At 59.5% G+C, this 19553-nt stretch overlaps 2 protein-coding genes across 19 annotated transcripts in view; one reads left to right on the top strand and one right to left on the bottom strand.

Annotated features, from left to right (window-relative positions):
• DOCK6 (dedicator of cytokinesis 6) overlaps positions 1-19553 on the bottom strand; it is a 44605-nt gene that overhangs the window by 12491 nt on the left and 12561 nt on the right. For 9 of the 18 annotated variants that reach the window (XM_036313154.1, XM_036313162.1, XM_036313155.1 and 6 more), the window contains exons 7-29: positions 18665-18750; positions 17317-17383; positions 17067-17216; positions 15905-15985; positions 15625-15778; positions 15338-15465; positions 15139-15232; positions 14582-14744; positions 11433-11550; positions 11292-11362; positions 10947-11085; positions 10760-10861; positions 10011-10097; positions 9089-9320; positions 8662-8823; positions 7853-8016; positions 6802-6906; positions 4727-4819; positions 4376-4471; positions 3533-3679; positions 1032-1145; positions 776-946; positions 186-325 (exon numbers count right to left, since the gene is read on the bottom strand). In XM_036313154.1, coding sequence (XP_036169047.1) covers positions 186-325; positions 776-946; positions 1032-1145; positions 3533-3679; positions 4376-4471; positions 4727-4819; positions 6802-6906; positions 7853-8016; positions 8662-8823; positions 9089-9320; positions 10011-10097; positions 10760-10861; positions 10947-11085; positions 11292-11362; positions 11433-11550; positions 14582-14744; positions 15139-15232; positions 15338-15465; positions 15625-15778; positions 15905-15985; positions 17067-17216; positions 17317-17383; positions 18665-18750 — 2864 coding nt within the window. Of the gene's footprint in view, positions 1-185; positions 326-775; positions 947-1031; positions 1146-3532; positions 3680-4375; positions 4472-4726; positions 5441-6801; positions 6907-7400; positions 7422-7852; positions 8017-8661; positions 8824-9088; positions 9321-10010; positions 10098-10759; positions 10862-10946; positions 11086-11291; positions 11363-11432; positions 11551-14581; positions 14745-15138; positions 15233-15337; positions 15466-15624; positions 15779-15904; positions 15986-17066; positions 17217-17316; positions 17384-17890; positions 18554-18664; positions 18751-19553 lie in introns of those variants that run through there. The other 9 variants (XM_036313153.1, XM_036313152.1, XM_036313157.1 and 6 more) reach the window with 8 other exon arrangements.
• ANGPTL8 (angiopoietin like 8) lies at positions 12823-14357 on the top strand. The gene is made up of 4 exons (XM_036313169.1): positions 12823-13131; positions 13315-13476; positions 14004-14113; positions 14204-14357. Exons 1-4 carry the CDS (start codon positions 12841-12843, stop codon positions 14229-14231), a joined length of 591 nt encoding a protein of 196 aa, XP_036169062.1. The 5' UTR covers positions 12823-12840; the 3' UTR covers positions 14232-14357.

Consider the following 19553-nt stretch of genomic DNA (forward strand, 5'->3'; position numbering starts at 1 on the left):
GGGCCGGAACAAAAGCATGGATGGAGTGTTTGTGTGAACTAATATAAATTCAAAGTAAACATCATTACATAAAAGGGTATGGTCTTTCTTTTTTTTTAGTTTTATTCATTTCAAACGGGCCGTAGTTTGCCCACGGCTGGCCTGGACCTTCCCACCCGCTGGAGCCAAACAGGGCCTGTGCTCACCCCTCGGCCTCAGGCTCCAGGGCCAGCGCCAGTTCCGTCAGCAGGAGCCCAGCCAGGAAGTGCTGCTGTCGGAACGGCCCACTCAGCTCAAACATGCTGACCACCTTGGGGTCGGGGGCTTGGCTGGAGAAGGTGGAGCTCTGCAGGGGGCAAAGGGAGCGGGAGGAAGCAGGACGTCACCAGGGGCCAGGGGGCGCAGGGGAGGGGCTAGGATGAACTCATCTGAAGTTAAGGTTAAGAGATGAGAGACTGGAATTATCTGGAGGGGACAGGGAGCACGGTTCAGATCAGAGGTAAGAGAATGAGGTGAACCTGTGAGGTGGTGGGAATGGGGTCAAAAGTCAGAGGTCCGAGAAACAGCAGATGGAAGGCAGGTCTGTGAGTTAAGATTCAGGAGGGAGACATTAGAACCTGGTCCCTAGGAACGTGCCGGGCATGAGGGGTCAGAGGCGAAGGGTCAGAGGTAAGGGGATGGTCCCCCCGGACAGTGGCCCACCCTGAAAAGGACAAAGACGAGGGGAGCCCCAGAAGATAGGTTGAAGGTGAGAGGTCATAGGTCAAGGGAGGAGCCAGAAGGGAGGCCGGCCCACCTGCGAGGTGGTCGAGGACACGGAGGGGGAGGGTGAGGCCGGGGGCGACAGCGGGCAGCAGGGCAGGTTGAGGACCACATAGTGCTCGTGGCTGCACAGGATGCGGGTGAAGTCCATGCGCAGGGTCAGCAGCGCCACTGGGCTGGGGGCCGACTGCAGCCGCGTGGCCACCTGCCGGAGAGGGGCCAGTGGCAACGCTACAGTCTCTCTGCCCCCCGCCCCCCGTGCCGCCCGTGGGCGGGCACGCCTCTCCCACCTGCTTGTAGTGGGCCCGGACCAGGCTGAACACGAAGCCGCGGTCCACCAGGGACAGCAGGTCGCTGAGGAAGAAGGCCAGGCTGATGTTGAGGCGCTCGGCCTGCTCCACGTCCTGGGGACACAGGGCCCGTCAGCCACGCTCACACCCAGCACGCTGCAGTCCCACCCAGGGCCCGGCTCTCACCAAGGCCACCAGCAACTCGGGAGCCACATCACTGTCCCAGACGCCCCACCCCCCCCACCCCCCCCTCTGGCCACTCCAGACTTTCCTGGTTGTCTCCGCCTTCGGACCAGCCCTTCCGTCCCCACACATACAGGTCCACACCCGTCAGGGCACTGTTTAGGACAGATTTTCTTTCCTCTCTCCCCAGATTTAAATAACACAACATGGATGGCGGAAACTGGCTGCTGACTTCCCCCTGGATCCTCCTTCCCAGCCCTCAGGGTAGGGGTTCAGAGGGCGGTCAAGACTGGATTTCCCCGCCTTCCTTGCAGCTGAGAATAACCATGTGATCGGGTCACATTCTGGCCAATGGGATCAGGGGAAGGACTGTGGCCAGGTCTTCCTGCTCCCACAGCCCGCCAGGTGCCTGATGTGGGGGCGCCATGGTGAATCCTGATGGCCAGGCCCACACTAGGGAGCCCCCACGGCCCACTTACGCTCAGAAATAAACTCGGGGCCCTTTTAAACCACTTGTGATTATGTTTGAGCAAATTAACCTCTGCCCTAACGGATATAATGAGCAGGGACAGCTTGTACAGCGCCCAGCTTCCCGTGGGGGAACCACAATAAACCAAAGGATCTCAGATCATTCCATGTGTCGAAGACAACGGAACGGGGTGCTGTTCTGAGAGAAGCCCGAAGGAGGAGGAAAAGGCGTTCCAGGCAGAGCTAAGAACAAGGCCCAGGCCCTGGGGCAGGATGTGCCTGGCAAGTGGGAGGAACAGCAAGGGGATCGCTATGGCTTCCGGGCCCAGCAGCTGCTTGTTCTTGCCTCGGGCTCTCACCAGCCACTCCGGCCTCACAACTCAGCCTCTGTGGCTCTTAGTTCCCTGCAACCCAAAGAAACAAAACACAAAACCTGCTGAGCTCTGAGCCCGCCGTGGGGCAGGGGCTGGGTCTGCCTTGTTCCCCGAGCTCCATGCGTGAGACCACCGTGGCCGTCACCGATGCCCCACTAGCAGCCGTGCCGACGGCCCTTCTCAGGGGCATTGCTCTGCCCTGCAACCCTTTCCCAGGGCGGTTTCCTCATCATCTGGGTCAGCCCCTGGGAATGTCAGTGCTTAGGGGAGGCTCCAGCGGAACAAGGTCGAGACCTTCGAGACCAGCCCAGAGGTCGCAAGGGATTGCACAAGGGCTGGCTCGGGCCAGGCTGGTGTTTCAAAAATCTGGAAAGTTCCCATCAAAACCAGAAGCCCCATTTCACTTTTCAAATGAGACATTCTGGCCACAGCGACTGGGCACACGCCCGCTGCTCCTTCATCGGCCCCGCTTGCCCAACTGAAGCTGATGATAAGGGTGTGGGCTCTGGACCTGGTGGCTTGGGATCAAATCCCCAATTCTGCCCTTCTCGGGTGGGTGGTGGCAGGTGGTTAGTCATTCTCTGCCCATTTCTCCATCAGTAAAATGGAGATAGTAATACAAACTTTATGGGGTTGTTGGGAGAATTTAGTCATGTGCTTCATCTCAAGTGTTAGGTACACAGTAAGTGCTCAATAAAGGCTCAAGATCACTATCATTAGTATAACCCACCTAGCTCCTGAGGGCATGGGAATTAGGGACCCAGGGCCTGGACAGGTGTCAAGGACTCAGAACACTAATGCCCACGATTGAGCACTTACTGTATACAGACACTGTGGTAAGGGCTCATGGATCCCTCACTTCTCTGCCTTCTCCAACTCCCGTTCCTGATCTGCTCCCTCTGCTCCAGCCACGCCCACCACTTCACTGCTCCTCCAACAGCCCAGGCACCGTCCTGCCTCAGGCCTTTTCACTTGCTATTCCCCCTGCTTGAAACGCTCTTCCCCCAGACGTCAAATAGACTGCCCCCTCACTCCTTCAACTCCCTCATAGCGCCACGAGGGCAAGGACTGGCATCTGTTTTGTTCACTGCTGTGTCTGTAGTGCCCAGCACAGGGATGTGCACACAGTAGGTACTTAAGAAATGACATTGGCCCTGGCTGGTTTGGCTCCGTGGATAGAGCGTCAGCCTGCAGACTGAAGGGTCCCGGGTTCGATTCCAGTCAAGGGAACATGCTTGGGTTGCGGGCTCGATCCCCAGTAGGGGGCGTGCAGGAGGCAGCTGATCAATGACTCTCTCTCTCTCTCTCTCTCTCTCTCTCCCTTCCTCTCTGAAATTAATAAAAATACATTTAAAAAAAGAAAAGAAATGACAGTGAATGAACAGACCCATCCAGCAAATGGGACTGGTGGCCTTGCAGCCAGGAAGCTGGGCAGGACTGGTGCCCCAAGCCCCTCCCCCACCGAGGCCCCTTCACCTTTACCTTGTGGGCCCGGGTGATGACCTCCAGGCCCACGGAGCCCACCAGAGCCGCGATGTCATCCAGGAAACGCACGGGGAAGCGAAGCTTACGGGGCGAGTCCAGCCGCTGGCTCAGAATCAGGTGCAGGGCCATGCTTTTCACCTGGGGGCCGGGTGAGAGCTTGAGGGGCCGTGGGTAGAAGGGGCTCGCCAAGTGGGGATGGGGCTTGAGGAGCTGCAAATGGTATTTTAGCAGCAAGGGAGGGGAGGTCAGGGTGGGCGTAAGGGGTCCTGGGTGGGGCTTGAGTCCCGTCATAGCTCTGAGCTGAGGGCAGGGCCTGAGAGGCCATGGGGAGGACTCGAGAAGGCCATGGGCAGAGCCCAAGGGGGTCTGAGGCTGAGCCCGTGGGAGGGGCTGAGCAGGTCTCCTGGGGTAAGGTCTGGGGGAGCACAGGGCTTGAGGGGTGTGTTTGAGGGAGCCCTGAGTGGGACCTTGAAGCCCACCTGATTGGGGGTGGGGCTTGGAGTCAGGAGGGGTCTCTCAGGCACCTCTTGAGTTCCACAGGGGTTTCCTTCTCTGTCTGGGGGTATCTCTTGGGGTGGGGGTGTCTCCTCACTGGTTAGGGACCTCTGCTGACAGCCCCACAGGAAAGGTGGGGGAGGGCCTTCTCTCTAGGAGGGAGTTTTACAGGGCCTCTTTCCGGGGAACGATCCCTTTAGGGGTCTCTTATCTCTGTCCCTCTATGGGGGGTCTTGAAGCCATTTCTCAGGGGTCTCAGGCAAAATCTCAGGGGGCTTCCCTCCCCAGGGAGAGTCTCCCCTGGGGCCTCTTGCTCTCGGGCTGGAGGAGGTGTCTCACCATGAGCTGGAAGAAGAACCAGGCGTGCTGCAGGACGGCCTCGCGCACGGCACTGCCGCTCACCACCCACTGCAGAGCCAGCTCCTCGTGAAGCAGCTGGAGGCAGGGGCAGGGGCAGGGGTCACAGAGAGCAGAGGGGCCCGCCCCAACCCCCTCTGGAGAGCATGAAGGGGAGGATGAAGCTGGAGGGCTGGGGTTAGAGCAGCAGGCCATGCAAGAGAGGGGGGGCAGGAGTCCGACGTGCCCTTTCCCGGGGCTCTCCAGACCCTGCTGGGCTCAGGGGCTAGGAGCTCTGGACCCCTTTGCCGGGCCCAGGCCAAAACTGCGCCACCCACCCCTGCTTCCCACTACCTTCGGCATAGTGGGCCTCGGCTGGGTGGCTGGTGGGGCGGAGGAGGAGCTCTCGAGGTAGGAAGAGGTTCGGGTAGAGCTGCGGTCGATGGCCTAGGATGGGATGGAGTGAAGAGGGTGGGATGGCAAGGAGGGGTTAGTGTGGGCAGATGGTATGGACAGAGGAAAGATGTGTCCGTGTGGACAGGCAGTGGGGGTGTGGATGGAGAAGGAAAGAGTGCGACGGAGATGAGAATAAGGAAGACACAGCAAGGAGGTGGAAAGCAGGGTGAACAGAACAGGTTAGGATGTGGGCCGGAGAGCCCGTAGGCAGGGAGTACAGAGGTGAGCATGGATGGAGCAGGACCCGGCAGAGACATAGGTGAGAGAATGGATGGGAGGAGTGTAGGTGGAGAAGGTAAAATCACTGTAGATGGTGAAGAGTGAGTGTGGTCAGAGGAGGTGAGAGTGAGTATGGACGAGGGTGGAGAGTGTGAGTGAGTCAGTGAGTTCAGGGGTAGACAGAGAAAGAAGAGGGAGGGCACAGATGTGGAGGAGGGAGAGCATAGACAGAAAAGGTTAGAGAGAGGAAGGAAGAGGAGAAAGAGGAGGAATTCTAGGACAGAGGAGGTAGATGGTGATGAGAAGCAGGAGGAGCAGCTGAGAGTCCTGGGTTCCAGGCCTGGCCCCACTCCAGCCTTCCTCGGGGCCTTACTAGGCCTCAGTTGTCCCCATCTGTGAAATGGGTATGGGGACTCAAGCTCCACTCTCCCCTCCTCCTTTGTTGGTCAGGAGGTGAGGCGGCTGGCAGGGAGAACAGGTCCAATGATGGATGGAGGCAACCCAGCCCTGGGACCCCTGCCTTGGCAGTGGAGGTCCCCCCAACTCCCACAATCCCAGCCACACACCCTGGCTTCTCAGCAACCACTACAAAGGCCAGCCTCGGTGCCACTTCCTACCTGGAATGCCCACCCTCTTGCCATCTCATCACATCCTATGTGATCTTCAAGGCCCAGCTGGCACCTCAGAGATCGGAGGGCAGTGGGGGGAGTCCTGTTAAAAATGCAGGGGGGCTGGCAGGACCCATGAACCCAGATTCCCAGCAATCTGGGAAGTCTGTCCAGAAGTCCCTGTGCTGCTAACAGTCGCCTGGACCACCATGCAGTGCAGGTCGCCTGAGTGACGGCACAGAGCGGGAACAGGGCCGAGGGCCACATGGGCAGGGAAACCAGCCCCTCTGGCTTCCTGGCTCCACCTTACCCTTCAGGTCCGGCAAAACATGCTCGCTCTCTGGAGAGAAGCCGCAGACCACCCAGAGGGAGGCTGGTGGTCCCCTCTGTTTGTCTCCTGGGCATTGCACACTGCACGTACACGCTGGTGCGCTTGTTTGCGTGGTGCCTAGCTCCCCAACTAGCTGGCGGCTCAGGGGTGAGGCTGGGCCGAGGATCTATGTCACTAACAACATCCCACCTGCAACGCCCTAACTCTCTCCTGGGCTCAAGACTGCTGTGCTGAGCACTTTCCTTAGAATCTTAATCACATCTGAAAATTCAGAGCCTGGGGTGCAGGGCGAGCCCACAGCAGAGCCAGGATTCAAACCCAAGTCTGTCTGAAAGCAAAGCCCCCCTGCATACGAGGAACCTGGGAGAGGGTAGGAGAAAGGGAGCCGTCCCAGGGCTCCCCTTTGTCTGAGACAGGACGGGGGAGCCCTACGTTAAGTTTTGTTCCCTTGGGACCATTCAGGTTGCTACGTCACGGGAACAGTTGAGAGCCTCCTGAACAGAGTGGATTAAAGGGATAGAAATAGGCCATGCGGGGCAGTGAGGTTACAGTGGTTGGATTTGCATATCATTTACATGCCACGTACACACCACCCACCCCTTCCTCTGTCTCTGCCTGAGGCTGTGGTCCATGTGGCAGCAGTTTACGATGACCCTGTGATGCCTACCACACCGACTCCACAGATCCAAACAAAGCAGAAGGGGCCGCCTCCTCCTTCAGGCAGTCCCCCTAGGTTAGTCAGCCGCAGCCAGGGCTTAGGAGGAGCTCATGCTGAGGTGGGGTCACATGCGTGCAGGGGCAGGGAGGGAGGGCACCTGTCTGGGGTCGGCCCCACAATAAGGGGGCGCCCGGCGCAGCACAGCCTTGCTGCCTCCTGGAGCATAGGCAGAATTCACCCAGGAGTGTGAGCGGTCGATACCCTGGAGATACACGGGTAAGTGGTAGAATCCATGGGCAGACGACAAAGAAACCAGCATAAAAAACCAAGGGTGTGCCCCGGCCGGTGTGGCTCCGTTGGTTGGGCATCGTCCTGTTCACCGTAAGGTTGCTGGTTTGATTAACAGTCAGGGCACGTGACCGGGTTGCGAGCTCAATCCCCAGGGCGGGGTGTGAAAAGGCAGCTGATTGATGTTTTGCTCTCACATTGATGTTTCTCTCTCTTTCTCTTTCTCTCTCTCTCCCTCTCCCATCCCCTTTCTCTAAAAATGAATTAAAAATCTTTAAAAAAACAACAAGTGTGAACACTACCCTGGACCATATATATGTGTGCCCATGTAGGCATCCACATGCAACCCTGGAAAACTGGTGTGCATGTACATGCATGGGGTGCATGAGTATATGAACCTGTGTTCACACGTGCGTGAGACACACACGTATCTATACCTGTATATACACACATGGGGCACCCACATACCTGTGCTCCATGCATGTACACCTATGGGGCAAACATATTCGTGACCTGTATATTTACATGCATAGGGCACACAGGTATATGTGCCTCCCAGTATGTATGCACATAGGGCACACACGTATATGCACCCACACACATGCATGCGTACCCCGTGTGTTACACATGCAGGGCACGCATATATATGCATCTATGTATGTGTGTGGTACATATGTTTTCACCGCCAGGCCAACCCCCAGCCACCCATCCTTAGGTCAGCCCCAGAGTATAGAGCCAGTGTAAACCAAGTCCTAGCTCCCAACCTGTGACAGCCACAGCCCCTCTGCGGCCCAGGGTCCAGCCTGTGTCCATGCCCCTGTCTGCTGTTTCCTGTCCTCCACCAACACTGAGGTCCTTTACCCACCCACCTGGCAACCACGGCACTGAGGCCGGAGGCTCCAGGGTCCCCCTCGCCCTACCTTGCTGGCCAAGATGCGGGAGACCTCGTCGTCCACAGAGCCAGGGGCCACGGCCAGGTCAGGGTTGCTGCTGCTGATGCTCTTAGAGCGAGCCAGGTAGAGGCTGGCAGGGCGGCCGGGGCCACGGGCCAGCGTGGCAGGCTGCACTGCCACCGGAGGGGCCCCTGAGCAGGGAGGGAACACGGTCACCACCTGCCTACCACCCTGATGACCAGCCCCTTCCCAGCGGGCTGCCTTTGGTGACGTCATTTTCTTTTTATGAGCCTCGAGGTGCCTCGCCTGTAAAATGGGTGTGAGAACGGGTGCCGCCTCATAACAATTTGGGGGGAGACTTAAAACACCGAGCACAGTGCCGGGCACATGGTAAGCGCCCAGAGAAGGTAGTGGTTCTTATTAGTTATTGAGCAAATGAGAAGAACATCCGACTTGATTGAGTACCCACTGTACCAAGCATTCTGCATGGGTTACTACGTCATCTCCTATTACCAGCACCCCCAGGAACGCGGGGCACATGATTGATGTTTTACAAACGGGAAAACAGGCTCAGAGAGGTGAAGTCACTTGCCCAAGTTATAGAGCTTGCAGGAGGACCCTGCTTGAGTCCCTGCTGGCTGATTGGCTGAGTCACCTGCCAGCAAGCAGGCAGATACCAGACCCCGGGGGGGGGGGGGGGGGAGCAAAACTTGCAAGTTGTCCAGACCAGCTGAGGCCTGTGTGGCCTCAGAACCTGTGTACATGCCGTTCCCTTTGTCTAGGATGCTCTCCTCCCGGATATTGCCTGTCCTCCAGATTCTCCCACCAATACTCACCGCCCAGGAGGCCGGGCTCCGTGCCAGGCAGTCGGAAGGCATAGTAGACATAGGCCGCCAGCAGCAGGCAGTGGCCACGGGCGTCCTGGGCAGCCTCTAGACTCCGATGGATGAGGCTGACTACATGGGCCATTGCTTCAAAAGCTCCACGGCCCAGGTTCACTGCCGGGCAGAGCAGAGGTCAAATTCCAGGGCCCAGGGCCCAGGGCCTCCTACCTCCCTGAGAGAGACTTTAGGGTCCAAGGGGTCATGTGGCCATCGAAGGGTCACAGAAGACCAGCTCTCAGCACAGTGGGCTGAGGTCACTTTCCAGATGGGAAAACGGAGGCCAGAGAGATAAATGGGCTAGAGGAAGTCACCCAGGACCAGGGGACTGAGGGGCCATTTTCCAGGTGGGGAAACTGAGGGCCGAGCCGTGCCTGCTCACCGATCTGGCCGCCGATGATTGGGGGCCGCACGACCAGACGTACGAGCTTGTCCAGCACGTGGTGAGAGAAGGCCACGAGGAACTCGGGGCTTGCGAGGCGTAGGGCCGCCAGGCTGGCCCGCAGCTCCTGCTCCACGGTGCCCTCGCTCAGCACGCCGTCCTTGAGCCGGAACGGGAAGGCGCCCTCCTCCAGGACGTGCACCAGGGTGAAGAACTTGTCCAGGTATGGGTCCTGGGTGAGGGGTTGGGGGTGAGTGGGGAGGGGCCAGGGCCCTGGTCCAGGAAGCCCCAGGGGATTGAGTTGGGGGCTGAATGGGCAGAGACACTGAGGCCGGGGAATCAATGAATTGATAATAAATAAGGACAGGGATGAGACACTAGAGCAGCGGTTCTCAACCTGTGGGTCGCGACCCCTTTGGGGGTCGCCTAAGACCATCGGAAAACACGTATATAACTACATACTGTTTTTGTGATGAATCACTATGCTTTAATTATGTTCAATTTGTAACAATGAAAATACAGCCTGCGTATCAGATATTTACATGACGATTCCTAACAGTCGCAACATGACAGTTATGAAGTAGCAACGAAAATAATTTTATGGTTGGGGGTCACCACCACATGAGGACCTGTATTTAAGGGTCGTGACATCAGGAAGGTTGAGAACCACTGGGTTAGAGGAAGGGAGGGAGGCGAGGGGGAAGGAACCACCGAAATAGCAGGGGACAAATGGGGGAGGAGAGGCCGTGCAAAGGGCCAGCGCCCCGGCCGGGGTAGCCACTGGCACGGCTCCCTGCCTGAGTCAGCAGCCTCCTGGGAGACAGGTCCAGCTGAGTGAAGTCTGTCCATGGCCCAAGGCCAGGCCTCTCCCCGGTCAGTGGGAACTGTTGCCCAACGCCTGGGTTCCTGTCCTAACACCTACCTGGGGGTGCACGGAGGACACAGCCAGGAGCTCCACGCTGAACACGCCCTTGTGGCCGTCCACCCAGCGCATGCCCGGCAGCGCCACCTGTGGGAGGGCTACACCTGTGGGCACGGACTGGCCCTCCCCCACTGGTCAGGCCACCAGCTCCAGTCATTTCAACGATTGCAACACCACAGCCTCAGCACGGCCCTGCCTGGGGGAGCAGCTGGGCACCCTGCCCCCAGCCCAGCCCAGAGATGGGGGTGAGGGCCGTCAGGAGGGAGCACTGTGGGGTTCCACTGGAGACCCAAGAGGAACATCAATGGAAGGAAGGGAATGAATCAGAAAACAGGATCATGGAAGATGGAGGCCCCAGGGGCATGAGTGAACAGCGCGAGGGTATTCACGGAGGGGGTGGGGATGACTGGCCCTGAAGTACTCCTGGGGGACAGTGATCAGGAAGGTGGGCAGGGCTGCTAGGGGGGGACGGTGAGTGCAGAGGCAGGGGCAGGAGGGGACAGGGAGGGACACAGGGGCCATAGGATACACAGAGGCAAGAGCAGGAGTGAGGAGGCGGCCGGGGCCCTGGCCCTGACAGAGGACAACACGGCTCCCAGAGGTGCTGACGGCAAGGAAGGCAGGGCACGAACGGGGAACCACCAGGAAAGTAGGCAAGGTGGGCAGTGCATTCCCGGGGGACCACGAGGCAGGAGCCCAGGGAGCCTCAGGGACCAGGGCGGTGGGAGGCACGGGGCCAGAGCACTTACGTCAGGTGTGAGCACGGAGTAGCTGGGCGGGGGCTGGTCCACGGACACGGGGAGGCAGAAGGGGCCGGTCCTCAGGCGGCCGTGCTGCAGCAGTGGGATCCACTAGGAAGAGGCTGGGGGTCAGGGGAGGGCCGGGCAGGGGCCAGGCATGCTGGGGAGGGGGGGGCAGGCTGGCGGGGGGCCTCACCGTGAAGCCCACGGGAGTCTCCAGGGCTGTGCCAGGCCGGGGCTGGCAGCTGACATGGTAGAAAGTGAAGAGCAGGTGGTGGTTCTCGGTCACACAGGCTGGAAGATGCAGCTTGAACTCCTCGTAGAACTCAGGGGACCTGGCAGGGCCGGGCTGGCGTTCAGGGGACGGGGACCCACCTGATCTGCCCCACCTCCCTCGTCACGTGTTCCCCCAGAGCTGCAGACCCCACTGTCTCTGCTCTCTGCCTCGGGGTCCCCCACTAGCACTTCTGGAACCTGCCCCTCCCTCCCCTCTTCCTGCTGCTGTCCCCCCACCAGTGCCCCGGCCCTCCACCCCACCTACTTGTTGTGGTAGACCACCGGCGTGAAGGCCTCCCGGGTGAATTCGCTGCAGCTGGACTTGCCAAAGATGACCTGGGGGAGCAGGGCCATGAGGGGCCGGCCAGGGACACCTCGCCCACCTCTCCCGGGCCCAGCCACTGACCGGCAGGGCCTGGCTGGGGTCCTCGCCCGCCATGTACTGCACTCGCACGGTGAGGTTGCGCACGGAGCCCTGGCGGCTGCTGAAGTTGAGGCTGTGCGGGTACACGTAGAGCAGGTTCCTGCAGGGACAGGGGCAGGGGAGGGGGTGTCAAAGGGACAGAGGAGGCTGGGCTCCCGGAACAAGCCTGGCCTGGGACACAGGACAACGGCCACACGGCCGAGGCACTGAGGGCTGGGTGAGGGGCAGTTAGGGGCACAGTTCGGAAATGTGACTGGCAGGGAGCTGGAGACAGATGGGCAGCCTCAGAGCGTAGACAGGGAAACTGTGGCAGACGGTGGAAGCACCGAGGCCTCTGGGGGCACTAATGAGGCAAAGGCAGGGGGCCACGTGGGAGCTCAGGGCTGAGTTCCAAGGTGGCCCATGGTCAGGATAAGCCCTGCCCGGGCCGACCTGCCCCTCACCCGCTCAGGGGCCTTCCCCCCTCCCCCCAGGAGAGGCCCCTCGTTACATCGCTTGTCTCTCAGGTGGGGAAACTGAGCCCGGACCAGCGTAGGGGCTTGGCTGGGGTCAGAGGTCTGCCCCTCTCCCCGGGGGTGACTGTGCGAGCCCCGACCTCCCTCTGGGCTTCAGTTTCCCTGCCTGTGTAATGGGGGCATTGGCCCTCCCGGCTGAGCCGCTGTAACAATACCAAGGACGGTAACAGTCAGGACCATGATTGCACCCACCACCGAGGGGGCACCCGAGTGCCAGGCTCCGGTTAAGCACTCACCGTGAAACAGCTCGTCTACTTTTCACAAGCAGCTTGTGAGGCAAGACTCATGTCACCCCCGTTCACAGGCAAGGCGAGCGAGGCGCTTGCCCGTCGTTACCCGGAGGGAAGATTGGTAGCTCGCCCATGCAAGCATGTGTGGGTCTCGAAGTCGGACCGTGTGGCCTTGGCACAGTCTCTGCCACCTGCACCCACTCCCCCGGTTCTCAACCAGGCCGACAAAGACGCCGGCCTCAGGGGCTTGCGGGAAGGGCACGCGCTCAGTTACCGTCATCAGGGGCACAGCTCTGAGCAAACTGGGGAAACTCATATTATTATTACCTCACTGTTATTACCGTGACGGCCGTGCCCATCTGCAGGTGGGGAAACCAGAGCCCAGAGCTCCTTGGTCCCCCAGCACCTGGGCCTGTCCTCCCCCAGTGCCCCCAGCCCACACCTGGCCCTCAGCCCCAGCCTGCGTGACTCCAGCATGGCCCTGCTGGACATTCGCCTGATGCAACCATTGTACCGCTGCCAGGCCCTTGCACAACACAGACACCCGACTGGCTGGTTAACGATTGACCGGGGGTTGAAGGGGCGCTGAGGCATAAAAGGCAGCAGTGGCGCCGTGACCGCACCTCCAGCCACTCAGCCACGGCCATGCTCGCTCTGTGTCTGCTGTGCTCCCTGCTAACGACGGTCTGGCCAGCCTCTGCGGCCCCCGTGGGCAGCGTGGAGCCGGCACAGCACGAGGAGCTGACCCTGCTCTTCCACGGGGCCCTGCAGCTGGGCCAGGCCCTCAACGGTGTGTACAAGACCACAGATGCACGGCTGACGGAGGCCCGGCACAGCATCGGCCTCTACGGCCGTGCCCTGGGGCTCCTGGGGCAGGAAGTCAGCCAGGGCAGGGATGCGGCCCAGGAGCTACGCGCCAGCTTGCGGGAGATGCAGGTGAGCGCTGCTTTCTGACTCCCTGGGGCGGGGGAGGATCTGCCCTGGAGTGATGTGTAGGGTGACCAACTGCCTGGGTTTGCCTGGGAAGAGGGGGGTTCCTGGAATATAGCAATTTCAGTGTTAAAACCAGGCATGACCCAGGCAAACACAGACAAGGCAGTCATCCTGCTACCTCTGCAGGGGGAAGAGGATGCGCTGCAGCTGCAGGCAGAGGCCATGGCCCGGGCGCTGGGGAAGGCGGCCCAGGGGCAGCAGGTGCTGCGGGAGAACATGCGGCGGCTGGAAGTCCGGCTGAGAGGGGCCTGGCTGGGCCCGGCCCATCAAGAATTCGAGGCTTTGAAGGTAAGGGGCTCCCAGTCCTGGGGGAGGTGAGACCCTGATTCCCAGTCAGAAGCTGCTTTTAGAGCAAGTCCCAGAGATCCCCCTCACCCGGGTCAGCTTCCCAGCACTGGGTGGGACCCTGGGCGCAACCCATGTCCCTTTCCCTGTCTCAGCTTCTCCACTTGCAATACAGTCAACAATTGATGTCTCAGAGTGGAGTCAGGGACTCAGTGCAGATAAGATACTCAGCGTGGGGCCAGGAAGAGGCTAGGTACTCAATGAACGCATACTTTTAGAGAAACTGGCAGCATTTCTTGCGTGTTCAGGAAGTACCCAGCACTGTTGTGTGTCCTTTAATAATCCATATCATGCTCATAATGCTGCCAAGTGAGTCCCATTGCTTCCCCATTTTACAGCTAGGGAAGCCGAGGCCGGAGAGCGGCAGTGACGTGCTGGGTCACACAAGTGCAATGAGGAGAGGGGGCTGGTAGGATCAAGGGATGGGAGGGGAGGCAGCCCCAGCTGAGGTTTCTGTCTTTACCCCACAGGCCCGTGCTGACAAGCAGAGCCACATCCTGTGGGCCCTCACGGGCCACGTGCAGCGACAGAGGCGGGAGATGGTGGCACAGCAGCACCGGCTGCGACAGATCCAGGAAAGGTGAGCCTGGTGGGGGTTGGCATGTAGGGCAACTGGGTTGGGGGTATGCCCCCCACTCCCCGCCTTGGCTGAGCCTCATCTCCCTTCCAGACTCCACACAGCCGCGCTCCCAGCCTGAGCCTGCCTGGCAGCACTGAGGACCAGTCATGTACACCTAGGGACGCTGCCACGCCCCATGCGGCCCCTGCACAGGGAGGAGCTGCCTGTCTGCTGGGGTCAGCCAGGCTGTCGGGCCCCGCTTCCGGCCCTGGATCAGAGACAGAAGCAGGTGGGGACGAAGGCAGAAGACACGGCCCCACGGAGGAGAAGTGAAGGAAAGACATGTGTGCCTTCATGCCTACATACCCATTAAAGCAACAGTGGCATCTCACCCCGGTGTCTGTGTGTGTCTGGGACAAAGGGGGCCTCACTTTGCATGATGCCTGAATGCCCCCCATTCAAATGCCCAACTGGGCCCCAGAGCTGTACCTGTAGCTTGTGTGGGGAGCGTAGACCTCATGGGTGGGAAACTCCAGGATCTCCTTGGTGGGCCGGCCCCTGGGGTCTGGGTAGGGCTTGACATGAAGCAGCTCCGGGGACAGGCAGAAGTGGGGGTTCTCGGGGGCCGGGGAAATGTCGATCTTGAGCTGGGCTGGGGAGGGGAGCCAGTTTGCACCTGCCTAGGAGCCTCCTAGCCAGACCCCACCCTCTCTGGACTTTGGGGTCCCAGCTCAAACTCCCCCACAATGCCCTCTGGTGGCTGTCCTTCAGGTACCAAGGCCAGAAGTCACCCTCAACTCCCACCTCTTGTCCCCACATTGGATCAGCTCTGCCCTCGGGATCCATGGCCTCCCAGCCACTACATCCCCCAGCTGGCCCAACGTCTGTCTTATTTATTATTTCTAATCTGTGGCCCCACTGGAAGGCCCAGCCTCTGAAGCTGGGGATTTGTCTGTCATGGTCCCTGTGGAGCCCCCAGGGTCAGACACAGCGGGTGGTCAGGGCTTGCTGAGTGACACCTCTGGCTTATGGGGTGCAGCACGCACCGGTCACAGGCCGCAGACGCCGTAGCAAGGACGAGGGGCGCCGCATGTCAGCCAGGAACTTGAAGAGGTCCTCATCACTGAGCCTCTCGGCCTCCTGCACCAGACCCGCATCCATGAGCTGGGTCCCCTGGGGCCTGTGCGACCACGGGGGTGTCCCTCGGCGTCCCTCCCCTCGCCCCCTCCCCTGTGGCCATGACACCTGTTTAAAGAAGTTGGTGACAGTTAGCGTGGCTGGGCGGAAACTGGAGAAGCTGCAGGTGTCGTCCCCGCTACTCGTCCGATCTGGGGGCCCCCGACGGCGGCGGTCAGTCCAGGCGGGTCGGCGCTCTAGGGGCAGCAGTGACGGTGATGGATGGAGGGGGACAGGGGTGAGAGGCAGGGAAGGAGAAACTTGGAGACTTCGCCTGTACAGCGTACGGCCAGCAGAGGGCGCCCCTTCCGTTCCCCAGTAGCCCCGCCCCCGGGCCACCAGCCCCGCCTTCTCACCGCCCTCGGAGTCGGAGTCCCGGTCTGGCTGCCCAGCGCTGCTCACGATGTTGGCTAAGTGCACGGCTGTCCAGGCAAATGGCATACGGTAGCGGCCCAGGCGGGTGCAGAACTGCTCGGCCGCTAAGCGAAGCTTCTCCAGCTTCTCTTTGTTCTGTGGGGAGACCCTCCGAGACCCACAAGCTCAGTGCCCCAGGCCTGCTGAATGCAGGGTTGGTGTGGGGGGTGGGGGGTGAGGGGGGCGGGGCGTTCACCACCAGGTCCGGCCTCCACCGCTTACCTTGGCTGTGTCCACCTCCTTCATGACCATGTAGGGCTCACAGCACTCGCTGATGTCTCCCTGCTGTAATACCTTCTCCAGCTGAGGGGCAGGCAGGCCCAGTGAGGTGCTGCGGGAGCCTGACCTCCCCACCATGCCCCCAACCTCCTGGGCCTCTCGTGAGCCCCCAGACACCCATCCACTAGAGCTCTTGCTCCAACACCTCCCATGGCTCCCACTGTCCTGGGGTTGAGTGCTAGCAGCCCCCTTGCCTGGCCGGCTGCCCCCACCCACCTTTGAACCCACCCCAAAGCCAAGGCTCCCTATTTCCCTACATCTACAATTCCTTGTCAGTAGGAACAGAGGCCACTCCAAGCATGGCTCTGGGTGACAAGAACTGGACTTCAATCCTGGGCTGTGGGATCCTGGGCTGTGGGATCCTGAGCAGGTCCCTCACCTGACCCGTGCCTCAGTTTCCCCACCTGTAAAATGGAGCCATGGCAACCCCCACTTTCCAGGGCTGCTGTGAGGACTCAAGGGGGAATCCCTGTGACGCCTGACTGACGGTGAGCAGTCCCTATCCATTGGTACTCAGTTAACGTCATTTGTGTAACCTAATTGTATGCTTTGGGAAAGGAAATTTAAATTCACTCCTGGAAACAATATCCCAAATAAATGTGCTCATTAGGTCTTTTTTCTAATAAACTGAAAAATTCTCAACTAAAAAACATGTTTTAGGCCCTGGCCAGGCATCTCAGTGGTTAGAGCATTGTTCCGATACACCAAGATGGTGGGTTCTATCCCCAGTCAGGCACATACAAGAATCAACTAGTGAATGTATTAATAGGCGAAACAACAAATTGATGTCTCTCTCTCTCTCAAATCAATAAATGAGAAATACATATATTTTTAAACATCTGTCCCCCTAGGCCAGGATGCCATTTCTCTACAGGCTGCTCACTCATGGGTCTTGGCTCAGCTGTCACCTCTGCATGGAAGCCCTCAGGGATTTCTTTTCACCTGGGTTGGGTCAGGAGCCTCCTCCAGGCTTGCCCCACTGCCTGTGCTTCCCCTACAAGAGGCCTGATCATCCTTCCTCATGCCTGTGTTCTTCCATGACCGTAGGGACTGAGCCTGTGACATCACCATTACCACCCCTTCCTTGCCCAGCCCCAGTGGGCACCTTGATGACCAGGAAGATGTCGGGCGAGGGATAGGTCACAGAGAAGATGGCAGAGCGGGCCAGGGTGGAAATAGCCGGGTGAGTGCCATGGGCCCGCAGCAATCCCTTCACAGAGTCTGAGTTCAGGTCAAAGTAGAAGTTCTCCGAGATCTGGGGGCACAAGAGGCAGCTGGGTCACCACCTCCTGGAAGCCCACAGCCTTGCAACGAGGAGGACAGTGAGGCAGGAAGGGGAAGAAAGGGGCGCCTACCTTCTTCTTCTCCCGCACATCGTACAGGGCCAAGATGCCAAAGATGGGCTCAATCTCGATCTCGAACCTGTGTGTGAGGGGGCGATCTGGCACAGGCTGTTCCTGCCACACTCCCGCCATCCACACCCTCGACGCCCTCTTGAGGCCCCACCCACCTTGGTGCAGCCTTGGGGGGCATCTAATTCCCACTGAGCCACACGAACTGCCATTTAAGGGCTTGCAGGAAAGGCCTGTCCCATTTCGCAAGAGGAAACTGAGGCACTGATTCTACCCCCACCCCCCCACTCCCGTCAGTAAGTAACTCACACAAAACCCCTCCCCCCAAAATCATGGCTCTTGTTCAGTTTGTAGAGAGGTAGCTTTTGGCACAACAATTCCCCCTCCTCCAAATTAAATTCTCGACTCCCGGGTCTCCCTGTCTCCCCTCTCTGGGGTGTCCTTTGTCACCTGTGCCACCCTGGGCTGAGTCCCATTTTTGCTCACCTGAATGGCCACTGTAACCGCCTCCCTCCCTTGCTCTGCCTTGCTGGCCCCTACGCAACAGCTACTTCTAAGGAAGCATCTTAGAACTTACATTTTGAGGCTCCCTGACAACAAATTCCTGCATGGCCCAGCCCTGCCACACCTCTTGGCCTCATTTTCCCCTCTCCAGATGTCTCCCTTCCTTTGTGTGTGCTGTATGGTCATCCCACGATTACATGCTCTGTATACAGTAGGCACTCAATGAGTGTTGAATGACTGGATGAGCCCACAGAGCCAATTCCCAACCCTTGCGCTTGGGGTGGGCGGCCCACCCGGGCCTCCAGCCAGACCAGGCCTCTCTTTCCTGTCCCTGGCCAACAGGAACTCAGGGTGGGAAGGGGCAGGGCCAGGCTCAGGTCCAAGGCCACATCCTGTTCAGCTCAGTTCCCACGCATTGTTGGCTGCTCCCCAGGGGCGACTGTGGAGGGGGCCTCCAGCCCCGGCGTCACCAGCGCCCGTCCACCTGCGTCCCACCAACAGAGCGGGGGCGTGCTGGACTCCGGCCTCCCAGATTGTGTGATTTTGGCGCAGGGACTTTGTCGCTCTGTGCCTCGGCTTCCCCACGTGTGTCCACTTCACAAGGTTTGGTGAAGATGAGAGTAAATGTACGTGGATGGGCTGAGAACAGAGCCTGGTACGCAGCACTTAAGGGTTGGTGGCTTTGAGTAATGGAGACGGAAGTCTTATTTCCCGCCTAAAGGCCCATGGCCTCACGGGTCCCAGGGCTGCACGTGGTAATGGCACGGCTCTCGCAGTGAGCACCACGCCGTGATCTAGGTGTCTGGTCCCCTTGCATGTCTGAACGGGGGCAGGTGAGCACACTCACTTAAGTGATAGGCACTTGACCAGGATCCTCTGTCCAAAGTGTTCGCAGGGCGGCTCCGGGTGGCTGCAGCGTTCCACGGCCTCGTCCTGCCAAGAACCGGGGGGCAGCTGGGACACATCCTCCAAGAAGAGCTTGGAATGTATAGCCTGAGACCAGCTCAACCCCCAGCCTGACTAAACTTGAAGTCCCTTGCCTCTGAGCCTTTGCACGTGCTGTTCCCCTGCCTGTAATGCCTTTCTTCCCCTTCCTCCTTACTGCCGATGCCTGCTCATGGTGGAGGTCGCAGCTTACCTGGCACTTCCTCCAGGAAGCCTTCCCTGACCCCTGAGGCCTGGGCAGGCACCTTCTCCAACTTAAACTAGTAACAACAAAAATAATAACAATAATTCTTGGTATAATTATCCATATAATAAAAGCCTAATATGTTAAGTGTCCGGTCTCTGTTCAACCAATCAAAGCATAATATGCTAATGATATGCTAAGACGACTCAACTGCTTGCTATGACATGCGCTGACCACCAGAGGGCAGACGCTCCAACTGGTAGGTTAGCTTGCTGCTGGGGTCCAGCCAATCAGGACTGAGCAAGACAAGCTGGACACACCCTGGAGCCCTCCTGCAGTCCCTCCCTGGCTTGCCAACCTCCCACGTCCCTCCCCAACCCCAATCGTGCACTAGTGGGGTCCCTTGGCCTGGCCTGCAGGAGAGCCGATTCCAGCCCTATCCTGCTCTATATAGGAGCTGCCCCTGGTGGTCAGTGTGCTCCCACAGGGGGAACGTTGCTCAGCCAGAAGCCGGGTTCACGGCTGGCGAGCGCAGCGGTGGTGGCAGGAGCCTCTCCCGCCTCTGCAGCAGCACTAAGGATGTCCGACCGCTCCCCATGGGGAGCGG

The sequence above is a fragment of the Myotis myotis genome, unplaced genomic scaffold, assembly GCF_014108235.1.
Source record: "Myotis myotis isolate mMyoMyo1 unplaced genomic scaffold, mMyoMyo1.p scaffold_m19_p_6, whole genome shotgun sequence".
NCBI classification, from domain to species: domain Eukaryota; kingdom Metazoa; phylum Chordata; class Mammalia; order Chiroptera; family Vespertilionidae; genus Myotis; species Myotis myotis.

Coding starts and splice junctions, on each gene's coding strand:
- ANGPTL8 (XM_036313169.1), top strand. CDS start 12,841: ATGCTCGCTCTGTGTCTGCTGTGCTCCCTGCTAACGACGGTCTGGCCA. Junction 13,132..13,314: donor CCAGCTTGCGGGAGATGCAG/GTGAGCGCTGCT, acceptor CTACCTCTGCAG/GGGGAAGAGGATGCGCTGCA. Junction 13,477..14,003: donor AAGAATTCGAGGCTTTGAAG/GTAAGGGGCTCC, acceptor TTTACCCCACAG/GCCCGTGCTGACAAGCAGAG.